The sequence below is a fragment of the Poromitra crassiceps genome (genome assembly GCF_964638095.1).
Source record: "Poromitra crassiceps genome assembly, chromosome: 1".
Lineage (NCBI taxonomy): Eukaryota > Metazoa > Chordata > Actinopteri > Beryciformes > Melamphaidae > Poromitra > Poromitra crassiceps.
The window spans coordinates 12,413,930-12,440,965 of NC_139623.1; the positions used below are offsets into that span (position 1 = coordinate 12,413,930).

The 27,036-nt window shown below is 42.7% G+C and overlaps 4 protein-coding genes across 4 annotated transcripts in view; 1 reads left to right on the forward strand and 3 right to left on the reverse strand.

The window, feature by feature from the left end:
• Positions 1-2,781: 2,781 nt before the first annotated feature.
• On the reverse strand, positions 2,782-8,134 carry LOC310783979 (rano class II histocompatibility antigen, A beta chain-like). Its single transcript, XM_083644921.1, has 5 exons — positions 8,005-8,134; positions 6,250-6,525; positions 5,817-6,095; positions 3,517-3,627; positions 2,782-2,954 (listed from the first exon to the last, which is right to left on the reverse strand). Exons 1-5 carry the CDS (start codon positions 8,123-8,125, stop codon positions 2,851-2,853), a joined length of 891 nt encoding a protein of 296 aa, XP_083501047.1. The 5' UTR covers positions 8,126-8,134; the 3' UTR covers positions 2,782-2,850.
• A 343-nt stretch (positions 8,135-8,477) lies between these two features.
• On the reverse strand, positions 8,478-10,212 carry LOC310774104 (H-2 class II histocompatibility antigen, A-U alpha chain-like). Its single transcript, XM_083634170.1, has 4 exons — positions 10,112-10,212; positions 9,546-9,818; positions 9,158-9,439; positions 8,478-9,028 (listed from the first exon to the last, which is right to left on the reverse strand). The coding sequence occupies exons 1-4, from the start codon at positions 10,164-10,166 to the stop codon at positions 8,904-8,906; spliced, it is 735 nt and encodes a 244-aa protein (XP_083490296.1). The 5' UTR covers positions 10,167-10,212; the 3' UTR covers positions 8,478-8,903.
• A 4,000-nt stretch (positions 10,213-14,212) lies between these two features.
• The window catches only part of fam171a1 (family with sequence similarity 171 member A1), a 65,950-nt gene continuing 53,126 nt past the window's right edge, over positions 14,213-27,036 (forward strand). Inside the window, exon 1 of the mRNA XM_083650397.1 lies at positions 14,213-14,456. Within this exon, the coding sequence (XP_083506523.1) occupies positions 14,345-14,456 (112 nt within the window). The 5' untranslated portion in view covers positions 14,213-14,344. The remainder of the gene's footprint in view (positions 14,457-27,036) is intronic.
• On the reverse strand, positions 19,234-22,114 carry LOC310784047 (uncharacterized protein; the record flags this gene model as incomplete). The annotated part of the gene is made up of 3 exons (XM_083645015.1): positions 19,234-20,049; positions 20,167-20,474; positions 21,666-22,114. The coding sequence occupies 3 exons, from the start codon at positions 22,112-22,114 to the stop codon at positions 19,493-19,495; spliced, it is 1,314 nt and encodes a 437-aa protein (XP_083501141.1). The 3' UTR covers positions 19,234-19,492.

Here is a 27,036-nt window from a genome sequence, read left to right on the forward strand (position 1 = left end):
TAATTTTCTCAAATTCTTACATTTTCAGTAATTTCCCGGCCCCCTCTGACCAATGTCGTCCCTTATGCAGTAGACTTAAGATTTGTTCAAGCCATTTCACCTCTTTGAGCAGGTCAATAACATCTGTGATCATGATCAGTGATCACACTCATGTCCCTATGCATGTTTCGCTTACCCAGTAGTGTAGTGTCCTTTCCTCTGGCTGTGGGTTACCGCCTCCCCTGTGTGTCTGTTTATAACCGCCTCTTATCAGGCATGCAGTGCGTCCCGCCGCCCTGTTATCGCGGCTTGGTAACATCATGCCGCTCGTCCGGAGAGTTGGTGATTTGAGGACGACCTCGTGAAGTCCATCATGTCAGACTGACGCCACTGCTGTGCTGGGGTGCCAAGGACGGAACGGGAGATTCGGTGACGTGACGTATTGTAAAATGATGGGAATTGAAAACAAGCCAGGCCCACACATATGTCTACAAATTAGGTCACTGGCTGATTTATGTGAACGCAACGCATAGATAACGTTATAACGCTCTGCCTGTCTAGCTATTCCTCTCTCCTCTCATGCCCTTCACACATTTGAAATGGGTCCCCTGGTTCATCGCGTTCTGTAATGAATGTAAACATAAACTGCGAAGCAAACGAACAACATCAAACTCGGACTTTTAATTAATAAAAATAGAAAAATAAAATAGAACCCGAAGCGACTCATAATTCCGGGGGCGCAGGCGCACAAGAGGCTTGTGGAGGAGAAGAGACCGTGTAGCTCAGTGGTTCAACATGGGGTCCGGGAACCACCAGGAGTCCTTGAGGGGGTTCCAGGGGGCCCCCGTTATGAAATGTTAAACCTCACCATTATTTCACTTACAGTTAACAGTTAACAATTAGAGAATGTAGAGAATGACTGTTTAGATTCGACTGTTATCTCTACCTACCTACAATACAAATAGTCATGGAATTCTGGACGAAAGCATCTAATATATATATATATATATATATATATATATATATATATATATATATATATATATATATATATATATATATATATATATATATATATATATATATATAGCCTAATGTATATACACACACACACACACACACACACACACACACACACACACACACACACACACACACACACATCTGGGCTGGGGAGATTATATATATATATATATATATATATATATATATATATATATATATATATATATATATATATATTACCCCGCTAGCCGGGCGCTTCTGGCTCATACGAGCGCATTAGCGCCCGGCGAACGTCACGCATTTTCCCATTTTACACTGTGACATTTTCACGTCTAGGTCTAAATGCCGGCTCCTACCTGAGTCTTCACGTGAAGTGAAGACGCTATCCGATGTAAAACATCCTCTTCCTTTAATGACACCTAGTTGTTGCATCCAAATTGTTGCATAAAATCCACTTTTCTGTCTCTCAAAAACCGAAAAGCATTTATCTGGAGCACCTCGGGCAACCCGGAAGTCGTTGTTCCGGGTTGCTTCAGATCAGAGAAGAAGAAGAAGCGGTGCGCTTCTTGGATTGGATTGGAAGTTGGAAACCCTCATTAGTGTTTTGCTTGCACCTGTGTTTATCCTGCCTTTTCGACACAAAATGCCCCCCGTGATAAGGGTCTATACTGCGGTGTAGCACTAACTCTATTGCATTCTGGGACGCGGGTCGGGGTCGTAATCGGCCTCGGCTGGGTCTACTGGGCGAGGGTGTATGATGTTGTCAGACCCGAAACACCCCACGACTCCAGTTAACATCACTGATGACGCGTCCCAGCGCATGTTGTAGTAGCCTATGTATATTTGAAACTAAAATCCTGGCTCCCCCTGGCCAGTGACACTTAGGAATAGACTAGGTGACAACCAAGTATAGTTTGGTGACACGCTGGAGAGACAGTTGCCGGTGGGAGAGACGGCATCCGGTACGGGACGGGTTTTAGCACCCCAGCCTGGCTCTCTCGTGAGGGAGAAATCCACAAACGCTACGGATCAGCCTCCTGAAAATCTGCGTAAACATCGGCGCGGCCTGGGGTCCTTCAGGCTAGAGCGAGGTGCTCGGCGCAGGCGTATGACGTGCAGCACACAGGCCTTCTTGAGGCATCCTCCCTGCCCATGGTACGGCATGGTAGGATTGCCTTCTTCCACGGGAGGTTCTGGTGAGACGAAGGAGGTGCCCGGCCTGGAATCACCCCACAGGGCCTTAGACCTCCATGCACCAAAGGTCTCACAATACTGCGGTGTAGCACTAACTCTATTGCAGCGGATTGGGCGTGATCAACCCTTCCGCGGGCAACGTCGCAGACAGAGTAGGAAGGCTGATCCGTGAGCGGCTGCTTCTGGGACGCGGGTCGGGGTCGTAATCGGCCTCGGCTGGGTCTACTGGGCGAGGGTGTATGATGTTGTCAGACCCGAAACACCCCACGACCCCAGTTAACATCACTGATGATGCGTCCTAGCGCATGCTGTAGTAGCCTATGTATATTTGAAACTATATATATATATATATATATATATATATATATATATATATATATATATATATATATATATATATATATATATATATCAAAATCTCATCAAATGGGGGTCAGGGGCCCAAATGTGGACTACATTAGGGGTCCTTGTGCACCTTCAGTGTGGTCACAGCTAGGCATGTAGGCTATAGAAAGAATGAAAGCAGTGAGGTTTTCCTGATTTTTATGATTTTTATTAATCAAGAAGTGATTTTGTGTTTCTTGTACAGTTAAATATGTCAAAGATTATGTTATGTGTTTATTTATATAAAGTGAATCAGCACAGAATGTCCCATTGGACTTGACTGTATTCTCAGTCATGTGAATCCCCATTGTCATCTGCGACTTCAGGCTCCTGTTCTGTGTTTAAAGCCTGTAGGACACTTGTTGGCACAATGGTTGGCACCAACACCCGCTCTGGTTTTAGAAAACAAAACAAAACAGATAGGCCTACAGTACAGACACTGAGGTTTCACATAAATGTAGTCCAAAACCGTGAAACTGTTGAATTTACATTATACACAGTAACATTTCCAGTATTAGTCAAGTTGATTTTCAGTCACAATTATTTGTTGTTGACAAATGTTGAATGTTGTTGACAAATATTGAATAAACAGCTGTGCAGCTGTTTATTCCCTCATGGAGTTGCATGAGAGCACTGTCGTAATCTTGATTTTTACACTCAGATTTAAAATGATCATCTCAAAGATTTACATGTAAATAAATGGCTGTTAAGTCACTATCTATCGCCGACTGAGTTAACACAATGGTGATTGAGCATATGGCCCATATAAGCATTTGCATTTTCAGTATTTCAGCATTAAGATGATGCAACACTGTTTGGATCTCACTTGCAAATACCGCTTATCGCCATAGGTGAGAGGATGAAAATTAAATCTTTGAGATTATAATTTTAAATAATTCTACTATGGTATTTTAGCCTATCCAGAGTTCAAATTAACTTTTGATTGTCTCTCACCAGAACTTTTCTTGCAGTAGGAAATCAGTCCAACAGCTAAAAAGATCAGCCCAAGCAGCAGCCCTGCTCCCCCAATGGCAAATTTATTCCTCTGTGACTCAGGTGCAGGATCTGAAAACATCGTTATCAGAAACATTGCATAATATCTGTAATACAGTACTTTTTATGACAACTCTCCCACTGTCACATCACCCAACCTGGCAGCATCACAGATCCATTGAGGATTCTTTTCCTTTAACCCATTGATACCTGATGCAGCATTTGCGTGTATATCCCTCATCCCTTGTGTGTGTGTAACCCTTTAAAACCGCGAACCGCATGACGCGGTTCGCGGTCTTAAAGGGATACACACACAAATGCTGCATCAGGTATCAATGGGTTATACAACATATATTTCAAACAGATTTACTGATAACAACAACAGCATGAAATCCAAGAAACATTTGCCCATAGCAATAAAGTGAATCGGGAACACTTTACAATAAGGGTAGTTTAATTAACGGTTAGTTAATGGTTAATAAGCATAATTTAACCTGCTAAATGGTTAGTCAATGCTTAATACGTATTACGTAACCGTTAATTAACAGCCTTCAGTGAATTCATGCCTCAACCCAATCACAATACCTTGGTTAACATGAACACCATCAGTAAATTAACTATTAATTATCCTCCTTAGTCCCACGGGGTTCCTGCGAGGACATCACATTTGGCCGTGTCTACACTATAATACTTATTTCTGCTGAACTCAGACCTCTTGTCCTCACTTGGGGACACCTAAGCTACAATTTTGTCATAGTAGAAGAAGAAAAATCTACTTCCTGTCAATACAAGATGGCTGCATGCACATCGCCTCGTTTGTTTGTCCTGTGAGATCTGTCGTTCTTTTGTTTGTAAAGTGAAAACGTACTAGTGTTGCATGTATAGAGCCGAACTCTCTTAGATATAGAGCGGAACTCTCTATTTTATTTTTTGTGTTGTATTATTTTTGCTTATCTGATTGTCTTGTTTGTAAATGTATGATGTTTAATGTTCTATGTGGACCCCAGGAAGAGTAGCTTATGTTTGCATACGCTAATGGGGATCCTAATAAATCAAATCAAATCAAAAACCAAATCCTCCTACCAGCACTCCCGAGACAAACATGGCCAAGGTAATAAACCTGATCAAATTGTATGGATGAAACTTGTTGATTATGCTTAGGACCCTTTGAAGTTTGTAAAGACATGCAGGTTTGAAAAAATTGCATTAGTAACAAAGTACAGTGTTGCTAAAGTTGAAGCACTTGTGCGAGTACAGTGGGTTAATCTTTCCTATGTTGAAGCACTTGCGTGAGGACAGTGGGTTAATTTTTCTGTTTTTCTGAGGTGAAGATGTAAGTGAGAAAACATTGTTTGGGGAGATAAGGGAAGACACTATAATAGTTTACAAGAGTCTAAATAGTTATTGGGTATGGTATAAAATATAAATATAATCAATAAATATAAATTATAAATATAAATAATAAATACTGTAAATCATACATTTTACGCATTTTTTGTGTGTTTCCAGGGCATGTTGATCTGACAACAGCTGAAAAATTGCTGTATCGGATAACAGGCAACCTCTCTGAGCTGGAGGATGTTGTTCTGTGGACATTTGATTTTTTTTTTGAATGCCATGATAGGCATTCAAATAAAGAGAAATACTTTATTACAAGTTGGTGACTTTATTGTGTTAACGGAAATATTGCACCAGTGACCTTATGTGAGGACATAATTTTTAACTATGTTCTACTTACTTTTTATTTTTTTTAATTGGTACTTAGTTTTCCGAAGTAATCCCAAATAACAAAGATAAATCAAAAATCCAATGCAGCTAATGGGGTCGGGACTCAGGAGGTAGCTATTCTCAACCACTGGGCCGTGGCCCACTGGTGGGCCTCAGAGCACCTTGTAGTGGGCCACGGAGGCAGTGGTATTGCCAAATATATTAATAAAAATAAAATAAAAAAGTGTGATGACAGCTAGTTTTTTTTATTTTTTATATCTAAATGTGCTCAATAATTATATAGATCAGAAACTTCAATTAAAATGCATACTTTCAATTACTTTTTTTCCTCTGTCTTTCATTTATCTGGGAAGGTGGTCCTCGGAACTGTTTTAACAATCAGAAGTTAAAGTTACAAAAGGTTAAGAACCCCTGAATTAAGGGGTAGTTCATGCTTAATAAGCATGCACTAACCCTTATGTACCCTTATTTAAAGTGTTACCACCACCAGTGAAGCCTAGTCTTCCTCACAACACACTTCCATGCATTCCTACCCCAGTCCTGAAGCTTGGGCTCCATGAGGCTGGCGTGCTCCACCATACAGGTTATCTTCTCCCCGGGTACGGGCGTGTACACCAGATGGGAGTGGATCTGGTAGAACCAATTCCCACCAGGCAGTTCCACGGTGGAGGTCACGCCTGGTGTCACCTCCTCTCCATCTCTCAGCCATGTCACTCGGATTGGTTTGGGATAGAAGTCGTACACACTGCAGACAAGCATGGCTGGGTGTCTGCTGCTGCCTCCCTCCACTGACCTCACCCTGATGTAGGGCTCTAGAAGACAAAGACATAAAACAGTAGGCTATATCACAAAATATCACATCTTATTTGGCAAATTCTGATTAATGCATTATGAATTTGCAATCGCATGTAATTGTGGGATTCTTTAGCTACATCATGAAATGCGAAAATTCTTATAATCTATTACCTGATGTGTAATCCAACAGATTTGACATGGCAGGTATGAGATTTTTGCAAAATATCTCTGTATTCTCTCTCTTTTCTTCCAAAACTTTTGTATTTTTGTTGAGGTCATCTGCAATTTCTTTTGCTTTCTCTATGTTGCCGACGAATTTTCCCAAACTGCTGTTGTATAGTCCCACAAAGATCTTGTTAAAGTACAGCTCCTCTGTGTACACAGCATCATGACCGTCTCTGGAAGTACCGGCACAACGCAACACAAGAAAACCGAACAAATTGGCATCTGTAAAATGAAGGCAAGATCGATGTATTAGTGAATATGGAAATGTTTTATTTTCTAAATAGAGGAGGGGAATGTGTGAATTAATTAGATTAGATTAGATTCGATTCGATTTATTTCGAACATGGTGAAAACAAAAACAAAAACAAAGAAAATAAAAGAAATATAGGCAAGAAGTGCCAAACAATCATGGTCAATTGGAATTCACAGCATACAATATACAGGAAATTCACAATCAATTTACATTTGTTTATCATGACCGAAAAGCAGTAGGAAGAAGTTAATACTTATCAAGTTTTATATCTACAGGCTTTATATGAAAGTATTATACTGTAATAACATGTTATACTACTGTAATAATATATAAGAGATGTGTGCATACTCACATTATATCCATAATAATATCACACATACTATAGAGTTGTGCCTAGTACATTTGTAGCATATCATGTACACATACTAAAACACTTGCGTGTTTATACACACACACACACACACACACACACACACACACACACACACACACACACACACACACACACACACACACACACACACACACACACACACACACACACACACACAGATACCCCCCACCCCCCCACCCTCACACGCACTCCCACATACACATTTACAAACATTCACAATTGAATCATACATAGTTATGTTATAGAATCCATTCTGTATCTATTTAATATCAAATCTTTAAACCTCCGTTTCACTTGATTAAGTGATCTACATAACATCAATTCCTCACTACAGTTGTTTCACAGATTAACTCCTTTAACGCTGATACAGTGATATTTTGTATTTGTCCTGACTAGTTGTTTTTTGAACAAACAGGTTCCTCTTAAGTCATGATGACTTTCTCTCATTTGAAACAACTGTTGGACGGAGGTTCGTTTGTGCTTCAAAAGTAAAAAACTGTATACTGCATCTGTTGACCTTATAATACCTAAGATTTCAGTTTTCTCTTGGGTGACACCTCTGGGATTAGTGGGTGACACCTATACAATTAGTGGTAATTGTAGGTGAGATCCAAACATTGTTGTATAATGTGACATTAGTCAGTTTGTTCGGCCATAGTAACCACCCGTAATGCTAGCAGAGACCGGAAAAAAGTAGCTTGTTATCCTACTACACAAGAGTTGTCTGGAACCTATTGTGTTATCTCCGCCTACCCTCTCTGGGGTGTCACCACAGACACCCAGTTCATACATGTAAATGCTGCAATACCGAAAATGCATAGGCTTCCATCAATGAGCCAGAGGCTCAATCACCATTGTGTTAACTCACTATCAGATAGATAGTGACTTAACATATATTTATTTATTTGAAAATCTTTGAGATTATAACCAAGTAATTTTTCTGTCATATTGTAGCAAGTGGATATTTGTCTTTATGTAGGCTACTGTTTTGAATGGCAATACAGATAAACAGTGACACAACCTGTCATTTTTAAACCATGGAATATTTACTTACCCACTCCAGATGACGCTAAGAACAGCAACAGGATAGAAGAGAGGCTGAGAGCAGACATGTTAACATCAGTGTGACAGCGGTAGGCTACATTGAGGAAACTACCATTGAGGAACATAAGCATGTTCCTGTAATTCTCTCAGGTAACAATGAGGAAGTTCAGCACACTGTTCTTAGGTGTGGCACTGATGTCGATCATTTTTCTGGAAAGGATTTTGTTTTCACATTGTGGTTTGCATACTTCCCCTGTCCTCATTAGACTGTCTCTATTAAAGCACATGCCTTTTTACTTGTGGTATTTCTGCTATTGTTTTTTTTTATAACAATAATCATCATTCAACTTAAAGGGATGTTTCACTTTGACATACTGTAGCATGTGTACATTTGATATAGGCTACGCGTGTGCAGGTAATGAAGAGCCAGTCAAAAGTGTTGGTGCTGAGATGTTCTATAGTGATGCCACTCACTTGCTTTTATTTTGATGTAATTAGTCTGATATCAAACCAGTAAGAGATGGACACACAAATCAGGTTGACCGATAATGCTGTTTCCTTAGACATAAAAAAGACAGTTAGAGGTTAACTATGTGTACAGTATAAGAAGCCCAGCCACAAGAGGAATCAAGTTCAAACTATACAACTATTTATACAATTAGTATAAATTTTTAAAAGTAATCAATATAATCAATGAAATGCCCAGCAATGTAGAACAGAAATGAGTTTACTGCACAAATCTATAAACAAGACTAGGTAAAACCTAGTATAATATAGCTGATCAGCAGTGTTCCCAATGCTTTGGGAGGCGGGTGGGGGTTGCTAACCCAAGACATCAACTCAAGTCATCACTCTATAATTATGTTTTACATATGTACTACATGCAATATCTCTGCTGCCACAAAGGAATCACTGTCCACCATGGTGTCCCTTGACCATCAAAAATGTTCCAAGCGCGACCCCCAACATCCCCAGAGTCAGGCCCACGCCGCAGAATACATCCGGTCCAGGACTGGGACTGCTCAACTCAAGCTCTGTGGAGGAATGAGAGGAGAGCATGTGTCACCACACAGCCAGAGGGGGAACTAAATTACAACAAGGATAGAATTAATGTTGTGTTTTTTTCTAAGTGCCTTTTCATAAAGACTTCATAAAGCAATCACCCCAGATCCTAATGGTAGGCTGCTCCAGGGCTGGGTGCTCCACAATGCAGCTGTAGCTGTCTCCTTCGCTTGGGGTGAAATTCATGGTTGAGAACTGGCGGAAAGTCCCATCATTATTCAAATGGTAGCGACCCAGAGACGCCCTCTCTGATATGAGCTGGCCATTTTTGGTCCAGCTGATATTGATGGAAGGTGGATAGAAATGATTCACAAAGCAGATGAGTTTGTTTTCTACTCCCAGCTCAATCTCCTCTGAGGGGTAGATGGTACTCTCAGGGGCATCTTGTGGGGGGGGGGGGGGGGGCAAAAGATAAATGTGAATACCTTCACCATCTTCCAACAATCATATATCTTTGCATAGATTAATGTTTACAATACCTCCCTTTACCTTTTTCTTCTGGTGGATTTTTCAGTTGCGCTGTCACAAATGCCAAGAGTGCAGGACATTGGTTCTTAGAATTTAAAGCATTGTGATATAATCTAATACCCTCAAAGACTACACTTGGATCAAAGGCAAAAAATGGGGGTGCAGTGTATTCGATCTGTTGTCTTCGGAAATCAACGTAGAACAGCTCCTCACCATCGATGTCCAACTGTACCTCAGTGTCAGTCTTAGCGTCGTTAAAAAAACAGCCCACAAAATAAACAAATTCATGGGAAACTAAAAAAGAATACAGAGGGAAATAAAAGACAACTGGATTTAAAACTACTGGTATAACGACATCATTGCCAAAAGGTAAGAAGGCTCACCACTGACTGACTTCTGTTCAATCCTATTGTTCTTTTATGCATTAATAATCTGTAATTGTAGGATCTCAAAGTCTATACCCCCCCCCCCCTCACTGCCCAGTATGTTGCAGTGCAGATTAGAGAATTATGAAGTGATAGCAGGTCTTGTGTTTAGCTCATGTTTATTCATGTTAACCAGAACAGATGAGTAGTAATAATTCTTACTTTGTGAAGCGACACAGATGTTGAGAATCAGTGTGAAAATGGCAGCGCACTTCATCTCTTAGGGCTGACAGTTCTGCGTCATGCAGACTTCGAGGACAAACTCTGGTCTGAACAAAAGAATCTGCTGTACTTTTGTCATTGCATTCGCTGTGACACTCGTCACGTGACTGGGTCATGTGTACAACTTATTATTAGACAGTGTAAGTTGGAATCTGGGTCCTTGGTGTAGCATGTACTGTAACTGTACCTGTGAGTTAATTACCTGGCTAAAACATTGGCTTGCTATCAAACTGTGACTAAATAAATAGTTTGGTAAATGGAGACCTTTGACTGAAACTCACTGTAAGGCAAACTAGTCTGACTGGTTGGTTTGGCAGGAGGGAGATTCTCAAATTCTCCAGCTGCTGAGAAACGGACAGGGTATCCAGATAAAATAATTGCACCTGATGAGAAATGTGTATGGAAATTTGAAACAAATGTCACAAATCGGGTTAGACCAGTGGTTCTCGAAGTGGGGTCTGGGGACCCCCAGGGGTCCTTGAGGGGGTTCCAGTGTGTCCCCAGCAAAAAGGGGAATAATTTATTTTCACTATAAATCCATCCATAAGTAACACAATTACTATTTTGGTCATGGCTTCATACACTTTCTGTTATAAAACATTTAAAAGTGTGACAAGCATCCCACTCTCCTGGCCCTGTCTTGCAGGAGCCTAGTGTTTGGGTCATTAGGCTGATTGGGTGCACCTCGGCCCAGTGTGCTCCTTGGTCTTAAGAAGACCATTCTCTCTCTCCTCACCAATTACTTTGGCGTATGACTCCCGTCATATGCCAAAGTAAAAGTAAAATAAAATAAAATAAATAATCATCATCATCATCATCATCATCATCATAGTCATAGTCATAGTCATAATCATAATCATAATACAATTAAGGGAAAATAACTAGACAACACAAACTAACCTACATAAAACAACAACAGAAGAAAAGGTGCATCGGTGAGGAGGGACTGAATGGTCTGAATTTCTTTTTAAGCCCAATGGGTGCACTGGGCCCAGGTGCACCCAATCGACCATAACACCAGGCTCAAAATCATGGGTTATTCAAATTTATTTATAGCATCTGTGGACTTCCCGGGTCAAAAATTACCAGGCCACCACTAGGTGGGGCAATGGGTCACACTATGTGCTTTCCAGTAGATGAACACACACACACACACACACACACACACACACACACACACACACACACACACACACACACACACACACACACACACACACACACACACACACACACACACACACACACACACACACACACACACACACACACACACACACACACACACACACACACACACACACACACACACACACAGAGACTGTTTTTCTGTTTTTAATCTATAATCCAAATGAAAGTAAACTATTCTGTAAAGAGTTTTGAAAAGTTGAAACCTAAGTTTTAAGTTTTGTAAATTAACTGTTCTTTCTAAATACAATTGTTTTGGTCTTTGTTTGCTCTACGACAAGGCCGCAAGCAGGTGACCTGACGGAGCCGGATTTTTTAATTTGGTGATTGCCCTAATCAGAATCAGAATCAGAATCAGGATCAGAATCACTTTTATTGCCACAGTATGCAAGTTACATACGAGGAATTTGTCTTAGTGTCTTATGCAGCGTAGCAGTCACATCAATATACAGAGATAAGAAGTAGGAAAGATAACTAAAGACAATCACAAAACTGCAAGTGCAATCAAATCGAGTAAATATATACAATATGTACATGAGTGGAGAAGTGTTCCGTGGATAATAAATATGAATTTACATTGAATTTACATGAAATTTTTCAGACTGAGTTAAATAGGCGTTAAATAGGCAGTGGATTTACGTTAATTTACAGTCGGAGTTAAATAAGAGTTTACATTGAATGTACATGAAATTTACAGTCTCAGTTAAATAGGCATTAAATGTGCAGGGAATGTAGCCTACATGACAGTCCCAGTTAAACAGGTATTAAATTAGAAGAAGAAGCTGGTCTTGTGGCGAGTGGTTCTGGTCTTGGTAATTATTACGTAATGATGTGATGTCGTCAGTGATGTCATCAGTGATGATGTCATCAGTGATATCATCCTTCCTGGCTGAGGCTATATAAATTCAGTGATGATGTCATCAGTGATGATGCCATAGAACAGGCGAGTATGCGCCACGCAGTGGACGAGCTGCAGGGCAGGCGAGGCCACGAGCGGGTGACTTGATGCTGACGGAGCCGGGATTTTTTAATTGCCTAATGATCTGATGTCATCAGTGATATTATACTTCCTGGCTGAGGATAAGTTCAGTGATGATGTCATCAGTGATGTCATCTGTGATTATGTCATCAGTGATGTCATAGAGCAGGCGAGGCTGCGTAGCACACGAGCTGCATAATGTAACGTGCAGTGGGCGAGCAGCAGGGCGGGCGAGGCCACGAGCAGGTGACCTGACAGACGTTTTTTTTTTTTTTTTTTTTTTTTAACAAATTTATTTACATAATACGAAAATACAGGTTCACAACATAGAGGTTACAAGACAATTGCAAAGGCCATTCAACATAATACATACAGAAAATACAAAAAGAAAAGAAAAAGGGAGGCATATGAGAGACTAGATAAGGTTACAAATCAAATTTAAACACGATTTCATGATTAAACACGATTTCAGACGGACAAGCCCGTCTTTTATTGTCACACGGTTACACATCAACACATGCACGGAGGGCCACAAACACACACATGCTGACGGTGGCCGGTGAAATTTGTCCTCTGCATTTAACCCATCCTGGCTTTGTCCTTTCCTCCGGGGGGCAGGCCAGGAGCAGTGGTCGCTTTCTCGTACAGCGCCCGGGGACCGACTTCGGATGTTGTCGTCACTGGTCGGATGACGATGACGATCTGATCTTCTGCATGTTTTTAATGGGAGGAGGGGTTATATACGGAGGAACCCCCCTGGGGGAGCACGGGGAGAACATGCAAACTCCACACAGACAGAAAGGCCCTTACGACGAGATACCCCACCTGGGCAGTAGGCACTGAAGATATGGGGGGAACACAACCACAGTGCCCGCAGTGTCCCAGGCGAGAATCGAACTCAGGACCTTCTGACTGCGAGGCGACAGCTCTACCACTGAGCCACCGTGCTAATAGACAAGGCTTTAGTTTAGTTTTAGTTTTGTGCAGTACTTCAGGTACTGTATGCTTTTAAGTATGCCTTGAAGACAGTAAGATTAGGTTTCTGCTTTGCAAATTTGCTGGCATGTATATGGAATTTTGCTAATAGAGAAATGAGGTTGAAGACATATATTTTTTTAGAGGGGATTTCATCAACAAAACAAACAAACAAAATAAAATCAATTCGTATTTTTTTTAATTAGGGGATTGCCCTAATTACCTAATGATGTCATCAGTGATGATGTCATCCTTCCTGGCTGAGGCTTTATAAATTCAGTGATGATGTCATCAGTGATGATGTTATTAGTGATGATGGAATCAGGGATGTCATCGGTGATGATGTCATCAGTGATGTCATAGAGCAGGCGAGGCCAGTGGGCGTTGGCGAGCTGCAGGCCTCCTAGATTGCTAGGTATGTAAGGATTGCTAGTTATGTAAATGAGGTCTATTGACCAAATTCCAATAGGAAGTGTAAAAATTGTAGTGATGGGTATGAAGTTGCCTACATCTTTTAAGTTGGCAGAAATCTAGTCCTATACACAATAATGTAAAAACAAAAAGACACTACAAGAAGATAAAAAGTTAATGGAAATAAATGGTACATCGATAGCTATACAAGAGATAGAATACATGTTTTCATCATGGTTTTCATACATTCTAAATGTTTCATACCCTACCTAGTTTTTTATTTGAGAAGCCGGCAGGTGGCACTGGAGCTCCGTAGATGTTGGCGGTGCTGCTCGTGGAGTAGGCGCCTGAGTGTTGGTGCTGTTCTGGGGCATGTGGGACAGAGGAATGGTCCGTCGGTGAAAAAAAATCGAGCGAGCGAGCGGCAAAAGGGCTGGATGCAAAACGGGACAGAGGAAATACGGCACGGGCATAAAAATGGTGGAATGCTGATGCTCCTAAATATGGAGTATCGCCTGCTCTACGGAATATCTGATTTGAAGCTGATGTAGTCAGTGAGTTTGTCAAAAGCAAAGATTTGGCTGCTACTTTTTGAATCGTTTGCGTTGAACACATCTGCAATGATGCGGGTTGTGGACTGGAGCAGGACCGCTGCGATTGTACTCTGCCTTTTGGGATATCACGTCTCCAAAGCGCTCACCAAAACATTACAGGAGGACAACGCCACCGAAGGTAATGCTCATGAAAATGTAGCGGCGTAGCTCCCATGGTAATCTGCCTTGTCTACGAGATGGCTAGTTTGCTAATTTGGTGGCTAACGGTGCTGCTAACCACCTCAGATGCTGATGTGACCTAAACTTAGCTAACGCTAGCAAGTTAGCGTTCTGCTACAGTCAGAGCAAGCATTCAAACTTTATCGTCCCTGGAATGTTGGTGTTAATACCGTAATGTTGTCCATGACCATGTGTTTGCGGTGGCAATCACTAACGTTAACGTTACTGAAACCATTATTTTAATCTTGAAACAATTCTGTTCCCACCGATGGCTGATTCCCCCCCTCAAACAGTGGAGTTAGTCCAACTGCAGTGATTTATCACATTGTTCTTCTCCTTTGCGTTTTTGTGATCACATTGAAAGTGTGTGTGTGTGTGTGTGTGTGTGTGTGTGTGTGTGTGTGTGTGTGTGTGGGTGGGTGGGTGTGGGGGGGGAGCATTTGTGGGATTTCACCATCATGTAACTAACTTACAGCCTAGCCTAGCCTGCAGAACTTGTGCTGTTTCAAACGTGATTTATTGTTTCGGGGGTGTAGCTGCGGGTGGTGTGGTGTTTAGTGAGACCACCCTTCAAACAGAAGGCCCGGCCGGGTTAAAACCCAATGACAGTAGGCGTCCTCCCTGCCAGTGTGCTAGACAGCTAGAGCAAGTCGATGACTCCCTGTAGCAGCTGTTTTGTAGTTGTCCTTGTGTTTTGGCTAACAGATTATTAAGTTCTCCTTCAGAAGTCAATGGGGTGGCAAAAATGAGGTGAGGGAGGCAGGTCACCTCCATCAACCAAGTCCTGCAATATGTAAAGCTGTCTAACAACAAGGCCACCTTACAACCAGTGCTTACAACACTGCTGAAAGGCTGCATGAATCACAATATTCTAGTGGTATTTCATTCAGCCGCTCCAAAGCTGGCTGCTCCATTGCGGTCCGAGTTGCCACATCTGTTTGATCCATTCCTTTCTTATCTCTGACTTACAGTACATGCACATGCACGCACACATCAAGAGAACAACGTGGCTCTGTGATCTCACACTTCAGTTCAAGCCTCAGTCATTTCTTTGCTCTTTACATGCTGACTTGTCTACGCTTGGCCCTCCTACTGCAACTGTGTTTGGAGTAAAGCTATGAATGTAAACAGAGCTATCCCCACAAATCAGGGTCAGCATCAGAATTTTTTTTTTATTGGGCAATGATATTATTCCCATCAAAGTACAGTTTGTTCTTCATAGTCAATGGTTTGATTAGCCTAGACCAGTGGTTCTCAACTTCTCATGTCACTTTCTCATGTCAAGGACCCCTAAAGTGACATCAATTAGACAACTGACTCCCTTTTGATAAGATCCTCATTAGGCTCATTAGGCCGTTTTGCATGTACGGAGCAGAATAATATTAATTAACCTTTCTGTCCACACTCACCTTCTCTCTCCATCCATACAGCTCCCCTAAAATCCAGCTATAGGACCATTCACCTACACTGGGCACTGCAGTGACGTTAAATCAAAGGTTAATTGATAATCAGGCTATAAATAATCAAGGCAAATTTAGGCTATATATTTGAAATGTAAGGCTACTGTATAGCCTACATAATATTAATTCCAAATAAAATAAGTCCCGTCAGACTCACATGCATAGGGGGTGTGCGTTCGTTGAGGCAAAACGCAAAGAATTTCCAACAGCATAGGCCTGGCCTACATATTATCAGATAAAATAGAATAGAATTCAAACTTATTTAAAATAAGCAAAAAACCATAACCTGTTGCTTGCTCGTTTGCAGCAGTGAAGGATGGAGCTGCCTCAAATCACATGTGCCAAGTGTCTCTCCAACTTGCAATGCGCGAGCCAGCAGCCAAAACCTGCACATAATATGGACATTGGACAGACATCCATAAACTCCTTCTTAATGGATTTCCTTATTTTTTTTATGCCCCTGTAATCTCCGGATTGCGGTCGTAAATGCGGCTGTGTCAACCATGCTTATATCGCCAGTAGATCAAAGGCCACAACCGAAATGGCGCAACCGAGCTGTTGTAATCATGCCAGAGCCTGTATTTTCTGTACTTCCGGTTGTGTAATTACGGGTTTCCACCCGTAGACACAGCAGAGATGGCGCTGTTTCCCCACTGGGAAGCGGAACAACAACAACAGCCATTTTCAATGGAAAAGACAGAAATGACAGGCTCTGGCATGATTACAATTAGTGCTGCATGATTTGGGGAAAGGTGCGATTAGCGGTTACTGTGGACAATATTGCGCTTTGCGATTGTGATTGCGATATAATACACAAATGGTATCTAGGGATGTGCCGGACCCGGTATGAGTTTTTGACAGTATGATAACCTTGGACAAAAATACCACGGTTTCACGGTATCACAGACTAAAATAGCTACATGGATATAGCTATAGCTATTTTAGTAGCTACATGAAATATATTACAATTAAAAATATATTAAAAAATAAATAAATAAAACAATTTGAAATAAAATTATCTTTTAAAATATATTAAATATTTTATGAAGAGACTCTACAAATTATATAGCCATGTACTCTTCACAACATCCTGTGATGTCAGTCTATGTTTGAGACTTGAGAGTTTTGTCTCAAAAATATAAATATAAACTGCAGCACTGTGTAGATGGCTCAGACTGCAAAGTTAGTTAATGTCTGCCCAGTACAATGAGTAATACACACCCAGTTTATTTCTTTTGTAGCGACAGATTACAGTCAGATGGCCTTAAACGCCACACTCACATGACTCTTCTTTTTTTGAGAGAGAGCGAGAGAGAGTGTTATGTGCAGACTTTGCAGACTTTATGTGCAGACCCTGAAGGGTGCTTCTGCAGCTGCGAGTGTGTTTTCTCTGCTCACACAGCCCTGTTAATGTCACTATATTCTTCATCGCAGTACCTGCTGTACACTTGAACGTACGGTGCACTAGTTCTGCATAATCACCCGCAGCTCTCTCCTTCGTTTACCGACTTTCTCACTAATCACACGGCTGTTTACATTCTTTCTGATGGGCTAGTGACTTAGCTAAGCTAAGTTAGCTTAGCTTACGGCTGGGCGATATGACCAAAATCTCATATCCCGATATAGGTCATTTCATATCCCGATACCGATATATATCACGATATAGCATATTTTCTGTAAATTAATTTAATAGTTTATATAAAATGACCACATGGGCATTTATTTATGTAGCAGTTAAACCAGTTAAAATGTTGTCAAACCTCACAAAGGATACATGCATTCAGAATACAGATAAGCATGGCTATTCTTTACAACACAAATAACAATAATTAGTTGCAGGGCAGTAGAATGAAACACAAACTGAACCACACCACCAGTTTGATTTTCAAAGATTACATTAGAGCAAAACGGGTAGAATAAAAGTTATTTAGCCTATAGTTCAGTTCGTTTATAAAGGAACAAAAATGCTCCACTTCGGGATTTCCATGTTACCAGTTCAGTTCACTCAGCAAAAGTACTCCACTCCGGGACTTGACGGTTATCCAACCAACACAACTCTTAAACCCAGGATAAGCTAAAGCTAAGCTAACAATAGACGTTTTGTTGTCGGCCCTCAATGGATTTCCTTGGGATGATGAGAGGATGGGAGGAGATGTTTTGCCAGGTTTAACGTTAGGAGGACACACACAAATATCGATCAAACCCGGACTTAACACAGTGCAAATGCCTGGGTAGACTAGGCGGACGGAGTGGAGGTAACATCTCCCTGCTCTTTAGCCTACTCACCGGCTGATTTGTGCCACAAAGGGACGCAAGGGGCTTGTTGACACAGAGTCTGGTGCGTGTGTGGACTGTGGACGTGAGTAAAAAAGAAAACCGAATGAAGAAAGCACAGCGTCATCCAAATGACGGACAATATTGCCGTAAAGAGTGTGATTTGCAACACCACGATATAAACGATAGAGCATCATATGAGACGAAATACATTTTCTATCGTCCAGACGAAATATATCGTCATATCGCCCAGCCCTAGCTTAGCTGTTAGCGGTGGGTGCTGTCTCTCCCTCGGTAAGATGTTTATGTTTAACGTTCTAACATTACTGTATATTTGCGGAGATGGGAGAAGTCTCCTGCTAGTGTTGATGTCCAGTGTGATGGCAGAGAAACGTGTGTTTGTTTATTTGCTGCGTCGCCTGTAACGTTGGTTAAATGAGGTGCGCGCACACACAAACATAATTGTTTTATATATATATATATATAATCGCACCCTTTTAAGTAATGTAATCGCACGTGCTGACATCGCAATTGCGATTCGATTAATTGAGCAGCACTAATTACAATGGCTTGGTACTACGCAATATTTAGGAACCAATTGGCTGTTGCAACGGACAACAAGTTTATGTGTCAGGCAAGTACTGTTTTATTGTGCTTCGAGATACAGAATCAAGAATGAAGGCTGAGTCTTGCGTCGAGGCTACTACCGTAAATCCTCTAATAGTGACCGGGGCCTTTATTTACTGAGCCGCAGAGAGCCTATAGTTAGGCTTTTGTTGGAGGCAGGCCTATATTAGAGTAGAGGCCTTTATTTCTTAATATTAACCCATTTCAGCCTATTTTCGCCTAAAAAATAGCCTCTAAAACCTAAGTCCGATTTGATAATAGACCCCCAAATCCTGAACTTTTCATAGAAATGTCAACGCCTACTAAAATAGTGATATCTCAGCCTCTGTAGAAGATAAAAACACACTTTAAAAGGCATTTGAGAGCTGACACATGTGGCTTTCCTTGTAAAAGGTGTTTATTGGTATGACAATTCAATAGCATTGTCAAATATTGCTGTAAACACAGAAAATTTTTAAAAAACTAAAAAACGTATGAAAAAACAAGCAACAAATCACTCCAAACCACTCAAATAAAATCAAAAATGTGCTCCACACTGCCCCCTTGTGTCCCCTTGCAACCATAAAAAAAAATGCAGTCCATTTACCATCAAAGGGGCAAGTGTCTAAAGTGTCAGCTAGTGTTTAGCAAACACTTACAAAAAATGTCTGTAGTGTTTTCCAAAACACTCAATGTGGACAGGCAGGTCACACTGTATGCAGCCATACACAGTTAGCCCACTGCCTACTACATCTTTTTTGTCCAGCAACAACTGGCACTCCCTGCAGAGCTTCCGCTTCTCAAACACCTTCCCGAAGTCGTGCATTGGGGGACCTGTGGCTTCTCCTGACGTGCTGGGTGCTGGGGAGGCTGCCCTGCTCGATGTGCTTGGTGCTGGGGAGGCTCCCCTGCTCTCTGGAGTGGAAGGAGAGCCAAATGGAGAGGCTGGTCTGGAAGCTGGGGACAGAGGAGGAGGAGGAGAAGGAGGAGGGATCACAGGAGGGGCCCTCCTTGTCACCGGTGTGATGAGCTCCTCCAGCAAGGTCTCCAGCCAGTCCTTGTAATGTTTGTGCCTTCCTCCAACAGACCTGGCTGCAACGTAGGCGTTGTAGCACGACACAGACAGGCCCCAGAAGAACACACGCCGCCACCATTTCTTTGACCGATGATCGAAACCATAGTATCCAATCATCTGGTCGAGGAGATCCACACCTGGAACACACATGGAACTCTGTTTACATACGTACATTTTCACTCAAATGACCTCAGTGAATATAAGCTTACAGTATTTTAATTTTTGTTTATAAAACATAAATCTGTAAAACAAACCTTTCATGTGGCTCTGGTAGTCCGCCAGGCAAGCGGGCACTACCACATCAGCCCGGTGGGTCTCATCTCTCCTCCGCCTTACAGTCCCTGTTGCGCTGGGGTCATGGTGATTGGACAAGACCATCACCGTCTTTGTGTCTTGCCACACGCAGAAGGTGAGGTCATCCTGCTGTGCCACCCGGAACTCGTGCTTCCCCAGCGCAGCCCTCTTTGTCAGGCTGTGGTCCTTCGGCAGCCCCTTCCTATTGGCCCGAAGGGTGCCACAGCCGTACAGGAAAAGGCCGTTCATCTCCTGGAGGAGTTCTACACTGGTGTAGAAGTTGTCCATATAAATGGACAGGAAGGTGCCATTGTATGGCTTGGCGAGGTCCAGCACCACGCGCTGTGCCAGGCCCGTCTGCGGCGCCGCTTCACGTCCTGTGTACACCTGGGGAGTTTGCAAGAAGAAACACAAGTCTGAGGAAGGGCCTTGGGTGCTTGAAAGGTCACTCAAATAACAACACATTACAGAATACATATTTGCATATTCTTGGTGTGCTGATTTTTTTCCTTACTTTGAAGTGCGGAACGTAGCCTGTTGAGCTCTCCGCCATCACCCAAACCTTCACGCCCCATTTGGTTGGCTGGAATGAATGAATGAATGAATGTTTATTTCACACATTACCAAAAGATGCAGGTTACATAGGCAAAATAGAGGTGAGACAATTTGATCAATCAATCAGCAGTACCTTCATTGGCAGGTATTGCCGGAAGCCAAGCCTGCCTTTGAACTTGATCATTGATTCGTCAATGCTGACTGTGCCGTTGACCTCATAGAGGTCCTGGAAGCGCTGGTTCAGGAAGTCCAGGTACCAGCGCAGTTTCCAGAGCTTATCAGCTGGGTCGCCTCGTGCGTTGTTATCTTGGAGGTGAAGGTATCTGAAGAGGTGAGAGAGGGGAGGATGGAAGAGGGGGGGTAGGGGAGGGGGGGTAATTAGACACATATTACAATATATTATAAACAATATAATGTCTTGTATATTGTATACAATATTGTATATTGTATTGTATATTATATACAAGTAGACACATCTTGGATGAAATGAAAAATTGTAGGCTATATCATTATATAGGTTAGTTACACTTGAGGGTTACAGGGTCTGTCTAAGTGCAGTGTCTGTCTTGGTGCAAAGAGTGAAGCGCATTCTCTCCACATTCCTGACAATTGAATAACAATAGGCCTACTAGGTGTTTGCCCACACACAATAGGTGTAGCAGCCGAGCCCAGCAGGGGTTTCTTACCCCAGTGTATAAGCTCGCTACTATGGCAATACTCCCACTACACCTCTAATACATTTGCAATATATTTCATTTCCCTTAGGGCATCATAACAATGGTACTAATGTTACATTTTATCTATCAAACTACTATTATTTATATAGCGCATCCTATTCAATGGGGCGCATCTATATCACGCAATGGTTATAATAACAAGGATAATATTATTGTTCTTAGCCTACCTCCAAATGGCGTCAAATCGGTCCCGGGACATATTCTGGCCGAAGTTGGTTTTGAAGATGTTTTTGGATAGCCGCCAGTACTCTCTTCGGACGGGAAGTTTCATTATCCCCATGGCGAGACACAGCCCAATGAATGTTTTCATTTCTTTCACTGTTACCGGGGTCCACTTGGCTGCTTTTTTGGCTGGGGGAATTGTGCGTCTCTGGTCGGCATATCGGTTCGTCTCCGTGACAAGACGGTCCCACATTTCCTCCGTGTAAATTTTCTCGAAAGAAAATAGAGGTGTGGAATCGGCTTGTAAGCCAACACCGCTTTTCACCCCGGGCACCCTTTTGAACGCTTTGACCGGCACAGGACGGTAACAGCGCTGCTCCGTTACCCAGTTTCCATGGAAGCCTTCGAATTGGTCTTCTTCGTCAGACTCATCGTCATCGTCATCCTGAAACATAGTTCTGACCCACTGATCTCTGTCCAAGGGCTGCCAATCGGGGTCTGTAACTGGGTCATCATTTAACTCTTCATCAACGGTGGAATGTTCAGAATATTCCGCGTCTTCAAAATCGCTTCCTTCGCTAATATTATTTTCTTCCTCCATCGCTCTAACAGATCCGCTCAAAGTGAAGAAAAAAAAAACTTTTCCTTCCCAAAACAATCCCAGAATGCATTGCGAGACCCCACGTGTGTTTTCTGAATGATTTCATTTGCCTAGAGACCGGAAATAGGCGAAAAACTACAGCTAAACTACAAATTGACGTAGACGTCATCCCGTCTTCAAAGGTATATTGACGCGAACGGCATCCCGTCTTTAAAGGGAGAATGACGCGAACGTCATCCCGTCTGAAATGGGTTAAACTCTCATGGACATACTCCTTTAATTTCCTGACTTTTATTGCAAAATATTGCAGAAAACCACAAAACACAAAGCAAATAAATTAACTTCACAGTTATGGTAAGTTGTCTTAACTCATTAAGTGCCATAGACGACCTAACTCGTCTTACATAATCCAGCGCTTGAGTGCCAAGGACGAGCTAACTCGTCTTACATAAACATTTTTTTTTTTTGACGGTGGGACATCAATCAACCCCTTTTACATCTTCGAGATAACTATTGGAGCAAGACAATGTGTGTAATCTATTTTACCGACCACTAAGTGGCGACAGAGACCGAGAGAAGCCACAGCCACGGACCCGTGGACCAAAAGCAGCCTCCTCCCGCGGAAATGGCTTGGCGATTTTACAGTCAGAAGCCCGGAGACACACACACAGAACGGACAGAGATCCCCTCCGCCCCGGAGCCGCGGAGCAACGCGCGAACACACACACACACACACACACACACACACACACACACACACACACACACAAACACACACACACCGCGGGAGCAAGCCATTCAAGGAAATGGCGAGGCGATTTGACAGTAATCCATTTCAGACTCGTCTTGCCCGAGAGCGGCCGCACGCAGACAGGCAGGCAGGCAGGCAGCAGCAGCAACGCGCTTCTGACACGCCCGCTGTTAGAGCCAGGAGGAAGGAGGAGAAGACACACGGAGGGAGGAGTTTGAATGAGAGGGGTGTTTCCTGTTGTTATGGAGGAAATTACTGTTCAAAACTATTGTTTAGAATGTCTGACGGTCTTACTGATGCCAAAAATGAATGGTTAAAGTGACTGTTTCACAAAAAGCCATTTATCTCTGAATAAATTTCCAGACGCTGAAACCATGCTGTACTCAACGGCTAATATCTACATAACTACTAACTCTGCAAACTAACTCTTTTAGACAGAGAAAGCACACATTCTATTAGTTATTTTTAGATGATTGGTGTTCATGAATTCTTAACAGAAAAGAATCCTCGGCTGTTCTAAAATGAGCCAGAATCGTCAAAAACACCCCTGGCACAACTTACCTACAGGAATGAAAACATGGCTGGCATTCAATGTGTTAATAACGATCAGATCAGTCAACTGGAATACCACAGGTATTAGCAAAATATAACATACCCGGTAAATGTGCCCAATGTCACATAAAAACAAAACAAATGCCAGACTGGCCAGTTTTCAGCACAGTCAATAAGAATCAGATTCAGCTTCACAGTGACCTCACAGTGAAAATACGCCTTGTGGCAACAAAACAAATCAGAGAGGCCTGTATTGAAGGCAGGCCACTATTAGAGGATTTACGGTATATTACCAAACCATTTAAGTGAGTGAAATGGTGGGCAACGCTGCTTTGTTTCATGAATCAGGTCTCGCACAGGTGCAGAACGGACGTGCTAACGGACGTGCTAGCTGCCCGTCGGCTGTCGTGTTTGCGGTGTGTTCAAATGCAACTTTTTGGCCCCGACACAGGAGACGTGAGGTGACGCATCGGTTGGCCTCTAGTGGTCGCTAGTCCTTTCTAGTTCTCCCGGTGTGCCTGGGCTTAAGGCAAAGAGAGTGGAAGCTACCTCACACGATAAAACCACTGTGGTTTTGAAGTCCACCTCTGCCTTTCTTTGGCCCTCTGCCCCGCCCCCTTTCCATGTCTCTCACTTCACTTTTCCCCAGAGTGACCTTCAGTTGTCCCTGGGGGTGTGGTCAGGTCGATACCGAGGGTTTCTCCTGGTCCAGCAGACAACATGGCTGCGTGGAGCCAGACAGACCACAGATATAGATCTCACTCACATTACTGCTGGCATCTCCATCAGGAAAACATTGGCTGAAACTGGACGACGCACCAGAGCTGCCAGGAAGCAGAAGATCAAATCATATTGTCACCAGTTAGCCAAGCTAGACTTTAATCGTGACTCATGAGATGGCGAGTGTGAGTGCTAACAGCGGCCCACTTTGGGTAGGATTCCTCAGGTTAAGTCTTGTATGAGATTGAGAGAATCAGATCAAAATCTGTAGGATGTAGGTAGGCCTGCAATGCATACTGAGGCAAGATGAGTAGAGTCCTCCAGCCTATCAGCGGAGTGGAGACCTGATGATGATGTAACCTAATTGCTTTCTCTCCCGCGGAGTTAATGGGATTGACCACCGCTATCTAATCTTACTTTTAATCCAGACAAGGGAAAATAGCAGGCTGCACGTCTATTGAGCAGCCCTTTCCTGTTTATAATGCCAGTCAGATCTTTAGTTAAAGGATGTGTGTGTGTTTGTTCTTTTATTTCCCTAAACTCGTATGTGTTGATTTGCCTCTGCTGTGCACCTGTTCACACTCCCAGGGGCTCAGGGGCTCTATCTCATAGTGCTTGTTGTTTCCCTGGTAGTGTTCAGCTCTCTGTAGCCAGCTCGGGATCTGCTAGTGATTTATTTGTCTTGTTTTTGGGTTCATTTTATTTAGAATCCCCTAACATTTTCGGAAAGGCCATTTTTGTTTTTGCTAAAGAGAAGACATTTGTAATTGATGTGCCAGGTTAAATATAGTAAATGCGGTATGTCTTTTACTTTTGCTGTGATTCAAAGGTTTTACACCCGACAACGCCAACGACAATCAATTGATGCAAATTCGAAGACGCAGTGAGTGTAGACTTAACTCTCATAGACTCACATGCTGCACGGCATTGTTTTTGTTTTTCTTATTCAGTCGGTCAGAAATAATATGACATGAATCAGCCGCCCTTAAAGGAACACTCCGCCCATTTTCAACCAGCTTTGTATCATTAGAACATCAGTAGTATATCAGAAAACTGTAAACGGTTTTGAAGTCTGTCATTTAATTTGACAGTTATTGAGTGTTAAAGTGTGGACCAGTGACATCACTGGTCCACACTACGGTAACTCAAATTAATAACTCATTAACTCAAATCAACTCTCAATAACTGTCAAACTAGATGAATGATGAATAGTTTGACAGTTATTGAGAGTTGATTTAAGTTAATGTGGACCAGTGATGTCACTGGTCCACACTGTAACACTCAATAACTGTCAAATTAAAGGACAGACTTCAAAACAGTTTACAGTTTTCTGATATACTACTGATGTTCTAATGATACAAAGCTGGTTTAAAATGGGCAGAGTGTTCCTTTAATAGAAAGACACCGTTACAGTTTTGGGTCTGGAAGCTCATACCAACCAATCCCCCTGATTGTAAGTAAGTGGATGTGGCTAAAAAAGCTAGCTTACTTACTTAGCCTCCTAATGTGCAGAGTGCATCTGCTCCCCCCTCCCCTCTTTGGAAGAATGCCGAACCCCTCACCCACCCAGCGGAGGCCAACCATACCATGCATTTTCCATTAGACCCACCTCACTGCTATGGTGCAGTGAATGATGCCCTGCCTCACCGTCGTCGTGTCCCTATCTGATTGATACGTCACACAAGCAACACACGTTCATAGTGTGCAGAAACACAGTCGCAGACACACACTCGTTATCTCCACCCCCCTGCTCTTGGGTCTATCTCTCTTTCTCGGTGTAAAGTAACACACACACAACCACCCTGCTGCTATGGCTGCTGTTGCTAGGATAATTGGGTCTGAGATCGCAGCATTGGATCGGGCAAAACCCTCTTTGATGCCTTTAGCCTCCATATGGCACGCCAACACACACACACACACACACACACACACACACACACACACACACACACACACACGGTCAACTGAGGAAGAGCAGTTACTGGTTTAGTTGAGTAGCTGCAACATCCCAACAGCTCTTCACTGTAGGCTGACTGCCTCCCTCTCCTCTCTCTTATTGTGTGTCCAAGCACAGAGGAGTGTCCTAGCTTGTTTAACAATGATGTCACCACACGCATGATTTATTGGATGAGGATTGGGAGGGGACTGTTCCTTTTGAGTGTGCGTTTGCGTGTGTGTGTGTGTGTGTCTCTGTGTTCTCCCGGAGGAGTTCTTTAAAAGTGAGCACAGCTGGTACCCCCTAACGACAGATCAGTGGGAGTGGTGGGACAGGAAGTGAGGTCATGCTCGCCTTGTATACCCCTCCCCCCAAAAAAACCCACACACACAAAATCTTGGTGCAGTCAAGGGGAAATCCAGTCTCTTTTTGTCTTCCACACCTCTGCTGTGACAGTAGAATTGTAAGGAAGAGAGAAATGGAGTGAATACCAGGAGGACTCTCATGGTAATAATGTGTTTGGTTTGAGATTGACACGCGACTCCGCCAAACCTCACCGCACACAAAGCAGCATGTAACTTCCACACAGGCAAAGCTATCATTGTGTGTACAGTAGAGTCCTCTTTAGGTGGAGCCTGCACTTGGGTTGAACCCTACGAGTCGGAGTGGTTCTAGACTGGCTGCGGTGCTCTGGAGTGGGGGAGGGGAACTTGTCTAGCCAAGGGTTTATACGTGTTAGACTGTGTGTGTGTGTGTGTGTGTGTGTGTGTGTATGTATGTGTGTGTGTGTGCGTGTGCGTGCGTGGGGGGCTTTAT